This window comes from Erpetoichthys calabaricus, chromosome 1 (genome assembly GCF_900747795.2).
Source record: "Erpetoichthys calabaricus chromosome 1, fErpCal1.3, whole genome shotgun sequence".
In the NCBI taxonomy this organism is placed as follows: Eukaryota; Metazoa; Chordata; class Cladistia; order Polypteriformes; family Polypteridae; genus Erpetoichthys; species Erpetoichthys calabaricus.
Genome location: NC_041394.2, coordinates 18,591,253 through 18,612,163, shown reverse-complemented (window position 1 = coordinate 18,612,163; position 20,911 = coordinate 18,591,253). Strand labels below are relative to the sequence as shown.

At 37.4% G+C, this 20,911-nt stretch overlaps 1 protein-coding gene across 2 annotated transcripts in view; it reads left to right on the top strand.

Annotated features, from left to right (window-relative positions):
* hif1al (hypoxia inducible factor 1 subunit alpha, like) overlaps positions 1-20,911 on the top strand; it is a 98,013-nt gene that overhangs the window by 57,621 nt on the left and 19,481 nt on the right. For both annotated transcript variants that reach the window (XM_028795926.2, XM_028795935.2), the window contains exons 3-6: positions 5-141; positions 3,971-4,055; positions 4,413-4,537; positions 5,677-5,879. In XM_028795926.2, coding sequence (XP_028651759.1) covers positions 5-141; positions 3,971-4,055; positions 4,413-4,537; positions 5,677-5,879 — 550 coding nt within the window. The remainder of the gene's footprint in view (positions 1-4; positions 142-3,970; positions 4,056-4,412; positions 4,538-5,676; positions 5,880-20,911) is intronic.

The following is a 20,911-nucleotide window of genomic DNA, read 5'->3' as shown; positions in this document are numbered from 1 at the left end:
TCAGATTCCTGCCGAAAAGCAGAAGACGATGTAGATGGTTACTACTTAAATGCCATTGCAGGATTTGTAATGGTTCTGTCCTCTGAGGGTGACCTGATCTATTTATCTGAAAATGTCAGCAAGCACCTTGGTGTGCCACAGGTGAGTTTAGAGATCACATTTTTGCCAAGCTTTTAGTCTACTTTGAAAGTGTATGAGCTGGTCTGCAATAATTTTAACATATTATATGAGATTGTGAAGATAATAATAATTTACATATTATAGATGCAGATAATAGAATGTTGGCATGTAAAGCCCATAACATTTTACATGACTTCTGGTTGTGTGGTATGTCAGACTTCTTGACAGCAGTTGCTCATCTTGTCCCTAGACCATGTCAGTTTAAATGACTAAAAATTGTTGGGCTTGTGACATTTACTGAATGCTGACCTTCCAGCGCTGTCTTTTCTGACAGCCAATAGGAGCTGATGCTGTACAAAGGGTTAACAGGTATGGCAAGTTCAGCTGAAGCCTGGGACCCTTTTGTTCCTCCTCCCCTTTTCTCTTGTGATACATAAAACATGAGACCTGAGACAGATGAGCTTCTTTTCTGTTTGTGAGGTCCAAAACACCTGCGTTCCTTATTCCTCACCACTGTATTTTATGAATTATGCTTCTTGTTGAACATTCATTGATTGCCACTTCTCATGTACACAGAGGCCATTCCTTACATTGAAATCAAAACCAAAAACCTTTTTGATTTTATCAGAATGAATCTCAGACTAGTTGTAATGAAGCTGCTTGGCATGTCGTATTACGTGTTTGACTTTACAAGAGTGCACTACCAACTGCCTCTGACTCATTAAGGTCGTGTAAATCTATATAAGGGCAGACCTGTGCGTACTGTCCCTCCCCCCTCCTAGAGGAAGGGGGGTGCGGCAATGTTTCCCCTCTTGCCTCCCCTGGGCAGAGTTAAAGGGGACCTGCCGGCAGTCAACGAACTATATAAATAAATAAATGAAGGCTATGACTGAAAATCACTAGAAAGATAGTTAAATGTGACATAGCCTTAAAATCGTATAGGTATAGCTTCTTCGCAAATTACATTTTATGCATACAACTGTAATATAGTGTAGTGAAGCAATATTCTTAAAAATGTAGAAATGTTTTAATTTTAGCCTTCAAAATATATAGGAAGATGATGATAGTTTTTGCAGTTTTATTACAATTTTCAAAGATCTTGGAGTCTGATTCCATGGAATTTGGTTGCTAATTATTGTGTTTTGAATGCCTTGTGGTAAAAATAGATTAATTGGTGAGTAAGGTTCTTCAGTTCCTATATTTTTTAGTATTGAATAATAATAATTCATTGCAGATGTAGGGTGCAATACATCTGTGTTCTCTTGTAGTTTTATTGATTTTTCTTGTGAGCAGTGTTTTCACTGGAGCATAAGCAATGTGTTTAGTAAGCTAGACTTAAAATAAGAATATCCTAGAAAAGTTTCTAGTTTAAGCTTTAAGGAGATATCTATTTAATAACATTGCTTGATCTCTTTTTACTGTTATAAATATGTAAGTGTGCCAGTTTATTTTTAAAACCACCTAAAAAGGAGACGTATAGTCATCGGTAAACTTTAAAAGATTTGAGTATTGAAAAAGTTTCTTTCCTCTCTTTCTTACCCTGCAGAAGTCGCATACAGCAAGGTAGACATTTTTATAATTTTACTTTCAAACCTTGAATGTGAGTGGTTCTTTTAGTTGATTAATTCAGCAGTACTAAATGATTCATTGTTTCTTTCAATCACCATTTTATTCCTGCTTATTTTCTAGATCTTTGTTGTATGTAACTGCCTCATATTTAGACTATGATCTCACCTTTCTTGCAAAGCAGTGGTGAAAGTTAAACTTGGAGAATAGCAGTTTGCTGGCTTCAGTTTAGGAACTGCATTCTGGTTTTGCTACTGAGTCATGCATACCACAACACATTAGTTGAATTTTGTAACCTTAAACAACTCTTCTACAATAAAATATGTGCTATTGCAACACTGTTTATGTTGTCAAGAGATGTTTATTTCATATTAAGTTTCACATAAAAATTAAAGCAAAAAGTTATCAAAATAGCAATACAAATATTTCCTTGTCCAATACTTACTAACAATAGAAAAATATCCATCTATCCATTATCCAACCCGCTATATCCTAACTACAGGGTCACGGGGGGTCTGCTGGAGCCAATCCCAGTAAACACAGGGTGCAAGACAGGAAACAAACCCCGGGCAGGGTGCCAACCCACCACAGGACGCGTACACACACACACACACACACACACACACACCAAGCACACACTAGGGACAATTTAGGATCGCCAATGCACCTAACCTGCATGTCTTTGGACTGTGGGAGGAAACCGGAGCGCCCGGAGGAAACCCACGCAGACATGGAGAGAACATGCAAACTCCACGCAGGGAGGACCCGGGAAGCGAACCTGGGTCTCCTAACTGTGAGGCGGCAGCGCTACCCACTGCGCCACCGTGCCGTCCTACTAGAAGAATATTATACATTGTATGGTATTATATTAGTTGTGTGTTTTTGTTATAATAATACCTTTTATTTATATAGTGCCTTTCCCATGCTCAAGGCACTTATACATTTGAGCACTTTCCCTATGGGGATTTCCTCTGAATATAAAACTTACCATCAATACATGCAAATGAAGGGAATAAAAAGGCTTACCACCCCAGTACCCCCTCCTCGGTGTAAATAGCCATTTGCATGTGGATTTGAGGTTGTTCCCAGAGTGTACGCTTTTTACTAAGTGAACATGAAACTGCAGTCATTATGTCACTACATAATTGCTTGAGAAATTAAGATAAAAACCCAACCCTTTCTGTATACTGTAAAAAAAAAAACAAAAAAACACTGAATTCTTAATATACTAGGGGGCTTCGCTCGCCAACCCCCCGTGCCTGCTTTGCTTCCGCAGTTTCAGATGCGCGTTGTAGGTGCCTATGTTCATTGTATTTGTCCATGCTGGCGCGTTTTTGTAGCTCTGTTAGTCGAGCTGTTTGGTTCTGGAGCCGAGACAGTTTTGCTTCCGCGGTTTCAGACGCTCGTAGTAGGCGCCCACGTTTATTTTCTTTATCCATGCGGGCTCGTGTTTGTAGCTCCGTTAGTCGAGCTGGTTTGTACAATCCCAAGCAGCACATTATTCCTAACTTCACTCCACAGTAGTGCCACTCACAATATGGCGGTGACGCCTGCGCCTTCAATCCGCAGTAGTGCCACGCACAATATGGCAGTGACGCCTGCGCCGTCCGTACTATGTCGGGTTTCACTATGCTGTGTAGGCGCCTTTGCCTTTCGTACTTTCCCACGCCTTCCATACCATCTTTGTGGACCTGTTGGGCCTCTGTAGCCTCTTCCGTTTGAATCTGAGCTGCAGCGCAGAATCCTCTTTTTTGTGTGTCCGTGTCGGTAGTCGTTAGCTATGGGCGCATTGTTGCTTCATTTCTCATTCACGTCAAGAGCTCTTTCGTTTCTGAGCGGTGACTCCTTCGTGCACAGTGGATCACACTTCGCTGGCGGTTTATGAGATGCGCGCTGTCGGCGCCTGCGCAGTACGTCTCCTGCGTCCATCGCCATGTACCTGGGTCCATGCCATCCGGTTTACCATTCTCGGTTAGTAATATGGATTAAGCATTAAAAATACACTGTATGTCATCTTATTAAGTAAGCCTATATACTCTTCATGGTGTATGCAAAGCCATCTTTTAGGAGCTTATGATAATCTAGCACAGGGAGGTGTAAGGACGATTGGAATTTTGCTATCAAGAATGTCATGATAAAAGAATGAAAAGGTTTTTCCCATATAACTCAGATATTAATACATGCCTATTTTATTTTCTGATAATTGTTCTTTAAAATTGTTTGGTTCTATATTTGTATAACTGTACGATTTATTCTAACATTCACCTAATATCTGTTGTTTTAGCTGGAGTTGGTTGGTCAAAGTATTTTTGACTTTGTTCATCCTTGTGACCAGGAGGAACTTCGGGATATCCTGACTTCAAGACATGGTGAGAATAGAGAGCAAACGCTTGTTGGTTGAATGTTGGGATCAAGGGCTTTGATAATTCAAGTTTTTGATTTTTTTTTTTTTTTGTAACATTGCTATATTTTGAGCACAGGTCTCAAAATTGAGAGTAATCTGGCTTTGAACATAGTGAATTCACAAATTTTGTTTTGCTCTGATTGTGTAGTATAACTCTAACCTAGAGTTAAGGCTCTTAATGTTATCGTAAAGAGAAAGAAAGTGTATGTAAGTAACTTCTCCACTCACTTATTCCTGTCCTAGTGATAATTTTCAAAAACATTGTGTAGATCCTGAATGTTGTACTGACACAGTTTTCCCACTTCATATCCATTCAACACAGGCTATTTAAAGAAAAAGAATTCTCAGAATCAGGATGTTCAGACTGAAAGAAATTTCTTCTTAAGGATGAAGAGTACTCTAACCAGCAATGGCCGTACAGTGAATCTTAAATCAGCAACATGGAAGGTATTGGCCATTAGTGTCCTCTTATTTTGCTTAGTTATCTGGTGGTGTTTTTGTTTTTCATATAGACATTGCAACTTTCATTTGCCTCTCACTTCATGTGTTACGCACTCAGAAATGCTTATAAGCCTTGATAGATATTCCTTCTTTGCCATCATTCTGAGGCCTTGTCCGCGCTAATCTTCATTTAAAAATGCAGACATTTGTCACCATTTTGCTTTTCGTCCACCATGGCCTGTCATTTTAGTCCTTGACAATGAAGATTTCTGAAAACGCTCCCACAGCTCAATAATTTCATAAATACAGTGTCTGCATTATAGTTTTTTACAGGTGAAAATGATACTCTAATCACACTCTGGTTGATTCACATTTCTTTCGTGGCTCTTCCCTGATTAGGTTCTGCTCATTACAACATCTCAGTTACTAACTGAGGAATTGATCACCTTTCACAAAGAAAAAAAACATATTCCATAATATCAGGCATAGAGTTACTTTCCACAACACTTATATGCATCTGTATTATGGTTTGTACAATTTCAATGCTGTATAAATGCACAAAAAGCAAATAATTTACTGCTTATAGCAGTTTTATGATGAATCCCGTGATCGCCAGCATTACAGTTGTAGTGAAAAATTTAGAGCCAGGTGAAAATCTGGAAATCACCAGCTCTCCTACTTTATCATTTCTCTCTTCTTTAACAGCTTAACGTTCTGAATATATTTTGTGCTTTATCTTGATTTTGTGTTGTTTATTAACTACTCCAGTTGTATATTTTAAATAAGACCTTTAAAATAGAATGTTTAAGTTATTCACATTTTTAACCACAAATAAAAATGTACACCCAGATATATTTCCATTGGAATCCTTTTATGTTGTATATGGCTTTGTAATAGCTTTTATTATATAGTTTGTTTGCTCTCCAAGAACACTAATAATTTTATATGTCATTCGTAGTCTGAATAATCTGCTAGGATCCTGATGTGTGTCTTGTTGTTTTCAAATTCGTTTATTGTTACAGTTTATTTAATTTTTTTGAGTATCTTTTTCTCTTTCTTCACTGTATTTTGATGGCTAGGATTGGTCAGGTTTTGATTTTTCAAAAAAAAAAAAAAAAAATCACCTTCCTTATTCCTTTAAATAGGTACTTCAGTGTTCTGGACATCTGCGCACTTACCACACTGAAGAGGATTCTACAAAAGAGGGCTTCACTCAGATACCTCTCACCTGCCTTACGTTGATTTGTGAGCCTATCCCACAACCGTCCACTATTGATTTTCCCCTGGACAGCAGAACTTTTCAAAGCCGTCATACCATGGATCTTAAGTATACACATTGCGAAGACAGGTGAGAATATCAAATTATTGTAATGCAAGTTTCAAAAACAATGACTTACGAACATGGAGGAAGTAGAATTGTTAATAGCATAGAGAAATTCTGATTCAGCAGCCACATTTCAGTAAAATCGTTAGGTCATAACATTTAATTGTAAGGATGCAAAAGAAAAAAAATCCACTTTTATAAATATAAATTCAAATGCATACAGAGGCTTAGTTTTGGAGAAAACCTACCTTTGAACGTGTGGCAGAGGCAATCTCGTTTAAAGATCTCATTGTTGCAACAGAAACCAACCCCATCAGACTGGTATATTTAATTAGTTTCAGCGTAAGTGTGTTATACTTGTATTGAAAGGTCTTTTATTGTAGTTAGAATGCAGAATAGAGTATACAACATAAATTGTTTTACATTATAAAGGCAGTAAATTTCAAGTTCTACATGCCAAACTAAGAAATTAAATGAACATGTTTTCTTAAATGGGTTGCCTGTGTTGTTGCTGCCAAACAATTAACTGTTTTGAAACAAGCTTGTTATGCCTCCTTTTGACTGAGTTTGAATTGGTAGAAAAGTAGGGTATGTACCCTTCTGCATGTGTAAACTTTACTAGATAATAATAATAATTCTTTGCATTTATATAGCGCTTTTCTAACTACTCAAAGCGCTCAGCAATTGCAGGTTAAGGGCCTTGTTCAAGGGCCCAAATGAGCAGAGTCCCTATTGGCATTTACTGGATTCGAACCGGCAACCTTCCGATTGCCAGTGCAGATCCCTAGCCTCAGAGCCACCACTCCGATGTCCAGTTTACCGGTTTGCTGCCTGTGTATTGCATCAGCAAATCAATTTTGGAAAACTAGTGATAAACTCATTGCGTCTTCTGTGTCTAATTCTCTTCCCATTGGCTTTTTTTTTTTTTTTTTTTTTTTTTTTTGCCCGCTTTCCATATGCCATCTTTGCTTTACTTCCAAGTTGTGAAGCATTTTTTCTGAAATAATTTCATATCAAAAAATGAGTTCTATCAGTATTTGTTATCCTCCAATAAATAATATTTCCTTTTGTGCCACATTGACATGAGTAGAACACTCAAGAAATGATCTGCCATTATAGGATTTAAACCCCACACAAAAGTATTAAGGATAGAAAACAGATTTGGTGATGACACTGGAGCAACAAAAATACTAGAGTAGATCAGATTTTTTGGGGTCACAACTCCATCTCTTTCCTTGTTTGCTAACAATACTCAGACTCTTCAGTTAATGTTAGTTGTGGATTCTTTCATCACTAAAATTAGACTAAAATGATGCTGACATCTTCCATTTACACGAGGTTCACTTCACATAGCCAGGAGAGGTCACTTGATTAAATGACTGAAAAATAACATCTAAAATATTATTCATGGGTTACTTTGTGTGACATAAATTCTTAAAATGAGCAATTGTGCAACTGTTGCAGAATCGTGATATGCCGAAAGCAATTGGCCTTAGGTAGAGATTGGACCAAATACTCCTAAATCCTAAAATTGTTAATTAACAAAAGTATGCCAAAATTTTATGCTGTTCACTGCTTATTAGTAAGGCATCCTTATTAAGTATAAGCAAGTGTCTGCCATTTGGCTGAAGGGCTTAACTGCTTTTCTGTTTTTTCTTAGAATTTGATAATGTGTGCTGTAATTGTCCTTAATAAGATTTACAAATCTTAAGATTCAGGTTAGCTTATGGGGAGAGAAATTGAAGACACTGTGGGAATCCAGACAAGAGAGACACACAGGCCTTGTGATTTAATTTCATATCTGGAAGAAGGACCCCCTGAATTACACCTGTTGTGTATGACAACAGAGTATTTGACCTTTAGTACCAATCCATGTACATCTGCAGAGTAAACAAATAACCTGGAAGAAGGTCTAGGAGGTAGACAGATCATAAAACATATGAAGTCAAATATGGAAGCAACATTCATCTTGACAGTGACTAGCTGGAACAGAAAGAGGAAAAGGAATTTTCAACCATTTTAATACTGAGATCTTGACATCCATAATGCCAGAACAGAAAGTTGAAGTAGTAAAGTAATAAAAGGAGAAAAAATTAGGTCAGTGCCTAGCTGTTTAAACAAGTGATTAAGAGAGGTAGTAGTTATGAATGTGTTAGGCCAGACAGGAAAATTGGGCTATGATAGGCAAGATTTCAGCCAATTAATTTTATTGCTTGACAAATTTTGAAGACATTTTACATTTGGGATACCCTTGAAAGCATAGGGAGATACTCTGGGTATATTATCCAGTAAAGGAGGTGCAAGTAGCTTTATATTTATGGTCTCTGCCTGTGATTTAAGTGATGAAGAGAACATGACAGAGAAGATAGTGGTGTCCATGTCTTTTCCACATGGAAAATGGGCAAGAAATATCTGCATATCATAGAATGCTGCTGAGGCAGTGGAGTGTAACATTTATTATGTACACAAGCTGTGCACTAAAGTCCATCTTGTCAGTTGTTAAAACTATTAGCTTTTGTTACTTACTGCACAACTTTTGTTAATAGACATCCAAATGCATTTTCAAAGACTGAATTAAAATTTTGCATAAATATAGGTTCCGTTTATGTTTTACATTCTTCATTTACCTCAATTAAATACACTATTTGTCTTTAACTCTTCAAAACCAATTAACATTTCAGATTGCTGACTTTTACTCAAAAAACATTCTCATCTAGTACTAGCATGTATTCTGTAAATCCTTGAAGGCATTAATCTTGTTACAGTATAAATTTCACTTGATGGAAGGGCCAATTCCCTGAAGCGCTGTTTCATTATACCTCATACAATTGGTGTTACCAGGTCCGTGGTTTTCCTGTCCATGTGGGCTGTTCTTGATCGTGTCAGTTGGGAAAAATGGGCTTTTACGAATTGTGTTTTTTTTTGGGCTTATTTTTTTTTAAACTACACAGTGTTTTTGCTATTTCTCAAGCCAGTTTTTCCGCTCTGTTAGCATGATTCACCTTTCACGAATATCCCCTCCCCTGCTCTTCAGACTTTTATGCCTACTTTATCACTCTCAAACCTCAGAGGTGTAATGCCCCCATACCCACACACTCTTTAATAGTAGATATTGATTATATCAGTCTCAAATCTTCGATGGGGAATCCCTATCCCCACTTCAGTGGCACATACCTAATCCATTGCTCTCAAATCTTCAAGGTGGATCCCACCCCTCGCTTTTTGGTGTGTCAAATGTTATAGGTCGGGTATTGGGCTGGTTTCCTGAGCAACTATACGGATCTTGAGATATCTTTAGCACCTGAATTTTTTTTAGGACCTGGCCACCCTGAAAACAATAGCAGCTTGTCTCATGACTGCTCACCTTAATGATCAGTAGATCCAATTAAACAAAAATAATACATTGTGTTATTGTGCATACGTTTTATTTAAATAACCCAGAAAATGTACTCACATTTCACATATTTGTAAGCTGGTAAAAGACATTGTTCTCCTCTAAAATAATTTTTAAACATACAGTATTGTCAATGTAAAATTTTCAAATGCCAGGGTGGCTTTTGCCTCTTGCATTAGGAGTGATAGAAAAGACACATTTGGTTAATCTTTGTTTTTTTTTCTCTCTTTATTCTAGAGTATGTTGTAATACACTGGTTCATTTTTTACCAGTTTTTAAAATGTTTTAGAACTCTTGAGAATCAGACATGATGTAAGATTTATTTGCAACTCTTAAATAATTTTTTTTTATTTTATATATATATATAGATATATATATATATATATATATATATATATATATATATATATATATATATATATGTGTGTGTGTATGTGTGTATGTATGTGTGTATATATATGTATATGTGTGTATATATATGTATACAGTGATCCCTCGCTATATCGCGCTTCGCCTTTCGCGGCTTCACTCCATCGCAGATTTTATATGTAAGCATATTTAAATATATATCGCGGATTTTTTGCTGGTTCGCGGATTTCTGCGGACAATGGGTCTTTTAATTTCTGGTACATGCTTCCTCAGTTGGTTTGCCCAGTTGATTTCATACAAGGGACGCTATTGGCAGATGGCTGAGAAGCTAGATTGCTTACTTTTCTCTATCTCTCTCTTGCGCAGACTTTCTCTGATCCTGAAGTATGGGGATTGAGCAGGGGGGCTGTTCGCACACCTAGACGATATGGACGCTCGTCTAAAAATGCTGAAAGATTATCTTCACGTTGCTATCTTTTGTGCAGCTGCTTCCTGAAACGACATGCTGCACAGTGCTTCGCATACTTAAAAGCTCGAAGGGCACGTATTGATTTTTGACTGAAAAACAAACTCTGTCTCTCTCTATCTCTATCTCTCTCTCTCTCTTTCTCCCTGCTCCTGACGGAGAGGGTGTGAGCTGCCGCCTTCAACAGCTTTGTGCCGTGGTGCTTTGCATACTTAAAAGCCAAACAGCCCTATTGATTTGTTTGCTAGAGATTGTTTTCTCTATCTATGTGACATTCTGTGCTCCTGACACGCACTCCTTTGAAGAGGAAGATATGTTTGCATTCTTTTAATTGTGAGACAGAACTGTCATCTCTGTCTTGTCATGGAGCACAGTTTAAACTTTTGAAATAAAGTATCTATCTATCTATCTATCTATCTATCTATCTATCTATCTATCTATCTATCTATCTATCTATCTATCCTATCTATCCTATCTATCCTATCTATCCTATCTATCCTATCTATCCTATCTATCCTATCTATCTATCTATCTATCTATCTATCACAAATATTTGTTTGCAGTGTTTGAATAACGTTCCTGACTCTCTACAACCTCCTGTGTTTCTGTGCAAATCTGTGACCCAAGCATGACAATCTAAAAATAACCATATAAACATATGGTTTCTACTTCGCGGATTTTCTTATTTCGCGGGTGGCTCTGGAAAGCAACCCCCGCGATGGAGGAGGGATTACTGTATATGTATATATGTGTGTATATATATATATATATGTTTGTGTGTGTGTCTTTTGGTAAATATAATCTGTATTTTATACTGTGGTGCTTTCGTTTTTTTTTTCACCTCCTCGTTCTGTACTAGTGCAATAATAAAATGAGGAATGCTGCCAGCATGTGTTGTAAGTGTTTGTGTTGGCAGAGATCCAGTTCTAGGCTTAATGCCAAGCCCAGAGGTAAACTAGAACATTTTGTTCCTCTGATGTTAATCTGTTTAGGAGAGGCAAAGTGAATAGCTCAGAGAAAGCACTTTTTTTTACTACTGCTCCTTTAATTCAACAGAATAAAAATATTTATCTCTATATATTGTGCCTGGCTAGACACTGGTTCAAATGGTTTAAATCTTACATATTTTGCCAGCATTGGAATATTATTTCAATGCTTTATTGAATTTAATAAACTTATTTTGATATGCATTTTCATAGAAAAAAATATTAGATATTGGCATCTGTATTAAGGTTATTTTCATGACAAAACAATCCATATTTGATTGCTTCTAGATATCAAAATTTGCAGATTATTTTTTAATTTGAACTAGGGGGCTTTGCCCCCTGCTCACTTCGCTTGCCCACCCCCTCCCATCACCCCCAAGGCGCGCTATGGTCTAACCTCTTCGCGTCTCTGCTGTTCGCATTATCAAGGTGGGGCTAGGGGCGGGGGGCTGAATGCATGCTGAGAAGAATGCGGTCTGATCAGCTGCTGTTTTTCTCCTGCTGCTGCTGAGCTGCGCGTTCTGCTTGTTGTGCTGCGCATCGATCATTTAAAAGCCTGTACAGCAGCTGTCCTTTTGTCTCACTGCCTTGTCTCGCGTGACGTCAAATTGTCTTTCGAGAAGATCACGTATCGTCTCCTTCCAAGCCTTACGAAATTTTTTTTTATAAATACAGAGATATGTAGCCATATTCATTTATTTAATAGGATTTTAAACTTCCTTGTTTATTAAAGATGCATGGTTTAATCCAGCTGTCTTCGGAATAGTTAGGAGCATTTGGCATTACCTGAGGTCTGTTATTGACTGGAGTTCAGGTAAAGGTGAAGGTGGTTATGCTTGCATAAAGTGTTCCTTAGCAACTACTTATTTTTACTGTACAAAATTATATCAGTGTTGCAGGTTTTTTGCTAATTTTGTTGCATGTACCTAAAGTAATTTCTAAATCTTTAGCATCAAAAATGTTTTGATTTGAATTTGCTTTTGAAATAATCGGATTTTTAGTTTAGTTTGCAAAGCTTTTAGGGGAATTCTAAGTGATAGGTGAACTAATTTAGATCACTAAGTTTTCATGTAATTAAACGATGTGAGACATAAAAATAACCGGACTGGGCAAGGGGCTTTATCCTAGAAAACCTTCTGGATGTCGGCCGAACGCTATTCATAGAACTATGTACCCTCCTACACGCCCTCTCAAACCGCCGACCGGCTAGGTATATCCTGTGAATAGCCCAGTCAAGTCAGTAGTTGCACTACAATTGCTATACAAGTCGCGGCTATAATGTCGGGTGAAAGAATTGAACAGCGAATCAACATCAAGTTTCTTGTGAAATTGAACAAAATGGCCACAGAAACATATGAAATGATAAAAACAGTGTACGGTGATGACAGTTTGTCTCGCACAAGTGGCAAGGAAGTACAAGAAAATATGGAACACGTTGAACGCCCAGGTTGCCCACGCTCGTATCGGACGGATGAAAACATCAAAACGGTGAATCAGATTGTTCGAAATGATCGTACTGATTTTTCCGTAAAGCAATTTTTGACTGACAAACATTCCTGTCCTTGATCATCCCTCCCTATTCGCCCGATATAGTTACCTGTGATTTTTACCTGTTCCCCAAAAAACAAAAGTAACCTGAAGGGAACACATTTTTCTTCAATGGATGAAGTGAAGACAGAAACAGCAAGCCTGTTGGAGAGCCTCAAGCAAGAAAACTTCCAGCACTGTTTCAATCGATGGAAGATATGTATGGTGCGGTGTAGAGATCGGGAGGGGGAGTATAGAGAAGGTGAGAATGCTGTTATTCATCAATATTCTTTTTTTTTTTTTTTTCTTTTTATATAACCAATCCGGTTATTTTTTTGTCTCTCACCTCGTATATGTATTTTTTGTGCAAGTTTTTGAAGTTACGTTTGAAAATGATAATAATGGTAACAACTAAAAGATTCTGTTATACAAGTCTTACACTGTGTGCTGGTGGTGTATTGTACTGTTGTCAGGCAGAAGAACTTTCCAGAAATGTTAAATGATATCTGGATATGGTGCATGGATAGACCATGGACGGTATTTGAGTTGATCCTGGTGTTCATGAAACCACTTTTGAATTATTTTAGCTGTGTGTGAGGAGACATTATCATCCTTGAATAGGTGAACCTCATAAGAGGACAGTGTTTGCACTGTATGGTATATGTGATACAACGTATAACTTGGCCTCCTATTCCTTGCTTCATGTTTAACCAATCATCAGAGTAATTAATCACATAAATGGCTACTAATATCATTCCAGATCCCCTATTATGTTTAACAGTTGTCAACAGATATTGTGGTTGAAGTCGACATTTGGAGTTCTCCAAATGTAAGCCTGTCTGGATGTCAGTAATAGGGTGAAAGATGACTCCTTAGACCATATTAGTTTCTTTCCAGTCATTCAGAGGTTCGGGATTTGTGCTCCTTACACCAGGGTTTGAGTCTATATGTGATAGCTTGGAAAGCAAATGGTTCCCCAATCGCAGCCTTGTCATAATTTTCAGCTTTGTGACACTCTTGATGTACAGTTTATGTTGAGACTGTGTCTCAGAAGTGATGTTTCAGTTCTGTTGTTCGATTCTTTCCTTTTCTGACATTTATCAACTATCATATGAAGAGTCCATTTGTCCTTGATGGAAACTGCTGTTTCTTTTGTCCAATGTAGTTTGTCAGTATTTTGGATATCCTGCTATTATTTTGAGGCCGCTTTTCCCTTAACATATGAAATCATCTTGCATTTTTTGAGACATCTGCCATTCGGACACCAACTCTTTGGCCTCTTTAGAACTGTGATAGTTGTCTCATGTTGCTTTAAAAACCTGCATATCAAAATACTAAATGCCATATCTTTTTATAGCTGACACATACTACTAGTTGGCAGTTGGAGTGATATGAGCTGCTTTCATTTAGAGCAGTGATTTAAAGTAGTTATTTCAAAGTTAAACTCCCTTTTTCATGCAATGTTTTGTGTTGTTTTGTCTAAGGCCGGATTTATACTTCACGCGATGCATGCTGCAGCGGACGCTCCTGCTACGCAAGCGTTGCACTGTTTATACTTGTGTGCGTACTTTACGTAAATCTGGAGGAGTCCGCCAGGTGGCAGTGCGAGATATTATCACGGTGAGAACACGTTCAGCTTCTCTGTGTTGTGAATTGCCTAGAACACCCATTAAATTCCGATGACACCTTACAGCAATATCTCTGAAAAGGATGTTTATTGATTAAATCCAGGGATGTGTCCATTCCAGCAAGTATTGGGCACGAGTGAGAAACAATCCCTGGACGAGGCCTCGGCTCATCGCAAGGTGAATACAAGCACACACATGCACTAGTGTCATTTTAGTGGCACCAAATCCCCAAATCTGCATATCTTTGGGAGGAAACTGGAGCACACCGAGAAAACCCAGCAGGAAAACATGTAAACTCCAGGCAGGGAATATCAGCGATGTGACTCCCTGCAAGACAGCAGCGCTATCGCTCCCCCACTGTGTCACCCCCATGTGTGTCATTATTAACAGTATTCATTATTTAAACGAAATTACCGATTTATCAGTAAAATGTAACATACAAACTTTAATGCTTTTCATCATGAAAGTGATATCAAGTATAAATGTAAGGATTCTAAATGTGCAGAGAGTTGGAATATCATACATTTAATGTGTCTGTGTGGCGATCTATTGCTGGCGATTCGCTGCTGTCAGGAGCAGAGGAAGCCCTAGAAAAAAAGACAGCACAGAAGACGGTATGTGAGACTTTTAAAACGTATCATGTCATTATGATCGAGAATATGCGGCGCTTGAATATAAAAGCACCACGAATACATCTGTATATCGGAATTTTGCTTCACCACATCGAATCATTTATCAAATATTGAAGCGTGCACACCAATCTTGTAGGATCCGCATAGCGGCTTTCTGTCACATGTAGATAGTAAACAGAGACTCTAACGTCACATTTCAACTTTTAGCACACTGCGCCCCCCCCCGACTTTTTGCTGGTACTGTAACTCGCACATGCATTGCGTTAATTTCTGAGGACCAGCTCAGAGGACGCAGCCATGATGCGGGCGCGTACGCGTTCTGAGCGTGAAGTATAAACGAGCCCTAACCCTGTACTTGCATTTTTTAGTGGTGAGTTATTCAGACTTTAGCATTACTATGTGAAAAGGATATGAGCAGATATGCCTAGAGGTAGGTTAATATGAATGCATATTCCTATTTACATTTTTTCATCTGGAAACTAGTGATGACAAGCAAAAGTTAATGTTAGTCATTGTATATCTTTAAAAAGTTTGCACCTCCATTGTCTGTCTGTCACGCAAAAACTTGTGAACCCCTGTGCTTTCAGCCTTGATCTTGGTATCAATCAACAGCTTACAACATGAACCATGAATTGGACATGCGGGCTACCTCAGCCATGAAATTTAGCTTTTAGTCCTTCTCACGGCAGGCTGTGACACACCTGTGGCCGACATTGAAAGCACAGGAGCATGTGCCACAGTCAGTAAAAGCTGTACAACAGAAAATCATACATAGCACATGAATTGGATTTGTGGGCTACCTCAGCCTCAAAGTTTAGCATTGTGTCTTTTTCATGGCAGGCATTGATATTGTGCTTTTCCTGTCAGCACCACTGCTTGCTGTAATGAATGCGAAGACAGGAAAAGCACAGCAACATACAACCACGTACAGGAAAAGCTACACAACAAAGCCATACACATTCAGAGATTTAGAGGGAAAGGCTTCTTCCACCATGTTGTTGGGCTTTTGGGTCCATCAAGCATGTGGAGGTGAAGGATATTGCAGCAACCTCGCCATAGTGGCCTGGGGGTGCTGTGTTTCATGAGAGGCTCATTGGAGGACTCTAGGTCTGAGTTTTACTAATGTTTAATATTGCAATATGGTGACACATTAGTTAATTGAGCCGTCTCACTGTTCCACAATCCAGAGTTGAAAAACTAGGCTAGTTTCTGTATGACCGAGACCCTAAATTGGACTAGGTCGAGATGTATAGAAGTGTTTTTCATATGAAGTTTGTGAGCTTCACTTTAAAAGGTTAGCTACTTAACACTTCTTCAGAAAATAAGTTGTGATTTAGTAGACTAACGCACCCCAAGGAGACGCGCTCGCTCGCTCCTCCGAAACCCCACTTAAACGGTGATATGTTGGAAAACAAATATGTTTTAAAGTCACTGCCTTGTCTCTCTTGTCCCCCAAGCATCCTCAAACACTATTCAATCTCTTTTTGCTGTTCCGTTATTTTTTCCATTTGTTTGCACTAATGTGATCTTTACTCTCATTTTTTTAGTACTAAGAAGGGGCCTGAGTTGCCACAAAACCTTGTATATTGTAATCTTTTTAGTTAGCCAATAAAAGGTGTCATTTTGCTTGGCTTTTCTCTCTTTTTTTTTTTTTTGAGAGTTTCGAATTCTCCTACTTCCATTATCTCTAACCTGCTCTGCATGTGTATGACTGGACTTGCTTCCAAAGGTTGTAAGTATGACGTGACTTGACCATCTCGTGGGACGTGAAAGTGTCTCTTTATCTCTCTTCAAAAGATCACATCTCGTCGCAAGTGTTTTTTTTTTTATAATAGATTATTACTTTGAGAGATGAGTTATTCAGTGCTGTTTTGTTTCTTTCTGGAACTATTCATTTAACAGTTCACACATTTTTGAACTACATACCTTGATTTGTGTTAATTAAAATTATAATTAAAAAAGTAACTCCCCTGCTTGCACAAAAGATAAATATAATAAGCTTATTATTAACAGACATTTTGAAGGTTATAGTAACTTTGATTATTTTGTAAGTTGAAACTTTCTAACCTTTACTTCTTTTAAATTTCTTAATAGCCTTAAAATAGCACTGTGATGGTTTTCCTACCATGTCTTACAGGTGTGCAGGTTAGGTGATATACTGACTCTGCAGTTGTCAACTATGATAAATAGTGTAATCTCCGACCCCAAGTTCCCTGCAACCCTTAAATGCATAAGTGGGTTAGAAAACTGAAGGAAGTATTTATATTACCTGGTTCCACTTAACTATATGCTGCTTCTTTTGTCAATTTTTAAACATGTTTAGCTGTTACGGAATGATTTTAATAAAGAGTTTATAGGTGAATGAGGTTTAATAATGATCAAAGACTTAAAAACCCACTGGAGCTTATCTATGAATTTTTCATACACACAAACATCCTGGAGTTTGCTCCCTCTTGTGGACGTTGATAGTAGTGTGAGATCGATCTTAGGAGTTACTTCTCTGTACATAAATGTTACAGTATTTTTCTTAACCTTTTTTGCAATCAACTGAGCAAAACAATTTCATCTAGGTTTTCTTTTACTCAGAATAATCTTTGCTTTTGAATTATGAAATTTCTGTGTGAAGTATAAATAAGATTTCAAGCTCTCTCATGTTTGGAGGAGAGACAATTCACAATAGCATGCTTACAAAGGGTCCACACAACTAAGTCGTAATGCAGATTTTTTTTCAGTATGCTTATTATACAGAATGCTGTCAATTGCGTTGGGGACAATAGAGCAAAATCTGTCCAACCAAAAAAATCTGCAGAGGCTGTTTTAAGAACTGATGTGAAGCTTTAGAACAGTCTGCTGCAGTTTGTCCTAGGGTCAACATTGCCAACAACATTGGTTAGCCTTTTAAGCAAATTTTAAAAACCTTTAAAATCTGCATTTGGTGTTGCATAGTGAGTTATTCTTTTTTCTATATATTATGCCATTTCATATATTGTTTTTATCAGTATGCTGCTGCTAGAGTATGTGAATTTTCCCTTGGGGATTAATAAAGTATCCATCCATCCATCCGTTATATAGTGCCTTTTCATATCTATCCATCTGTTATATAGTGCCTTTCCCATCCATCCATCCATCCAATCAATCAATCAATCAATCAATCAATCAATGGATTTTTTTAGAGTATTCTTGTTCTTGCATGTTCTTCTATCCTTTGTGAAGCACCTAGAGATGACATTTAGTGGGTTATACATAAAGTTTTTATAAAATAAATTATTATTAACATGAAATAGCATCATATAAAGCCCCCAGTGCTGCACAGTGTGCCTTGAATCATGCAGTGCTGATTGGAGACATTTCAAATACTCCATTGACTTCTTGAGCAGTATTTTTAAACTTTTATTGTCTTCTAAAGCATAAGTTGCCAAATTGAATAGAATCTTTTTGGTTTAGCCTAAAATGTGTTAACTGAGATGTTAGAGAAGTATGCAGGGAGAAAGTGTAGAGGAAAACACATGAAACTGTTTCCGAGAATTTCTCATCTGGGCATGTTCCGGAAGATGCCATGACTAAACAGTTTGTGACTATGTTTTGGCTACAAATTTCTGATTGTGTAATTCTTTATTGTTTTTTGTTCTTCCATTTCTTCACATATAAAGAAGAATCTTTTTTTAAAAAATAAACAGATGTTAATTTATCCTGGCAATTCGTTTGCTTGTATGGTATTCAAAATGCATTTATTTACTTCACACATTGCAGACTGACATTCTAGGTAATTCTTGTTGCAGTGGACTCTTCTTTTTTTTCCCAACATATTTTATTTTTTTCTTTAATTGTAATTATACTATTTACTTTCAATAGGCATAAAACATTTACTCTTATTGAAGTAGTTCAAGGGCATTATATGTGTAGTTCCTTCATTGGTGATTTAGTTTCATTGCCACTACTGTATTTTTTGTTATTGCTGCTCTAGGCTCTTAAGTACTACGATGATCAGATGTTGCAGACAGACAGAATATAAAGTCATAATGCAATGCAGTAAACATAGTCTGTGAATTGTTACAAGACCCAGAACTTTATATACTTAATATCCTAAGTGTACATTAAAAAAATTGGTCCTGTGTCACTATCTTCTGCAGATGGTCTAGGATACAACCGAATTTACTGAGGGCTTTTTTCTTGATGGAGATGTTACTCTTGCTGTGCCCTTAGAGAGGTGGTTAAGCTGTGAATGGTGTCTGTTCAGTGCACCATTGCATGGATTATTTATCGAGAATACAGTTCAAAACTGAGTAACAAAAAACAGGCATTGGTTCGACAGGTTTTATGACAACTAAAGTGTTACTGTAAAGATTAGATAGGAAATTATCCTAAACTTAATTTAGCATAGAATAAGGACATTATCAGTGATGGAAGGTGGGATGTAAGAGACGGTATGCAGAGGTCATCAATAAAGAATAAACAGAAAAATAAGCAGAGGTGTAGAGACAGATTTCTTTAATTTCTACTCTCCCTGTCGTGTTCCATTCCTTAAGATCTGTGGTTTGTCATCCTAACCTGAGACTGAAATCTTGTTTCTTAAACAAATTGTTTGTATGAGCAGCGAGATTGATAATCTCTGATTCAGTGATGTTTCTTAAATGGTTGCTGATGAAAGAGCAAGGTCCCCCATCATAAGAAATTGTAAAATGCTTTAACTTGTTACACTACCCTAACCTTTGTTACCTGAAGACAGAATCAGGTAATTTGTATTTTCTCTTTGATTTAAGGCTAGTAGGCATTCAAAAAACAACTACTGGGAAAGTTTTGAGATGGAAACAATGTAGGTTACAACATACACAGTAAAGCACACATTATATAATACAAAGCTCACTTATCAGCAAAACCTTTAGTTAAGAAGCTGAAAGTTTGGCCAGATGGTATTGCAGTAGGTATCTGTTAAGAAATAACATTTCAGTTTACCATTATTTTGGGGTAGATTCCCCTCCACAGCAAAAACTAAATCCATAAAAATCTTAAAAGTGCTTCGATGGATTTGATTGAAATTTGGTGACAATATAGAAAAAAGAAAATTAACCAGTTTGTATTTATTGACATTTATTAATATTATGCTAACTTATATGTGCTGCAGTGAGAGCATGAAAGGTGGAGCAGAAGTGATTGATGTATCATTTAAAGAGAAGCAGTAACCAACAGGGTGAACTGACAGCTGAAGGTGGGGAGATGTCCCAGACAAGAAAAAAGAGACACGATCACATTGTGAAGTAGAAATAGAAAGTTCGGCAAAGCTCAAGGAAGTTACCAAGCTCAATGGTTAGCATTTGCCATTTTTTTGCTGTTGACTTCCAGCACTCTTATACAGTTTTTCTGTACTTCAACTGCATCCGAGTTGTTTCATTTAAAATTCATTGTGGTAATGTACAGAACCAAAATTAGAAAAAAGTTGTCTCAGTCCAAATATTTATGGACCTAACTGTATTTGCAACGGCTCTCATCTTGGTTTTCCATTCTTCTTTGTCAACCTTCAGGCCCTGTGTGTGTTACTTTGAAAGCTACAGTGAAACAATGCACAAATACCCCCTCTCCCCCAATAATGTTGCTGAAAATTCCTAGGGAGAACCGCTCTTCAATCAGTGCTTAAATTGAGCAATACCACAGCGTCAGTCTTAGAAAATGGCATTTCAGTTTGTAATGGGGAAGCCACAGAAATTGTGCTGTGGTGCTCAAATGCAGCTGCTCTGATCTGCTCACGCTTCACATGAATACATCAGGGTAACACACAGGGTTTAGCATGTATGTACAGTATGTCCCATTTCAAGCAGTACTTTGCATATACATTTACATTAGCAAACTTTAGAGGGGGGCTAAATACAACTGAAGATAAACATGAAATGTACTGGAGTGAGTGACATAAATTAAAATCCAAACATCAAATGATACTATTAATATATAGTCAAATTTCACATTATTCCTACTAATTACCCATTTCTATCCAAACGTATGCACTTTCCTGTAAAGTTGTGTTTTGCATTGACCATCAACAAAAGCCAAGTCATTAGGAAT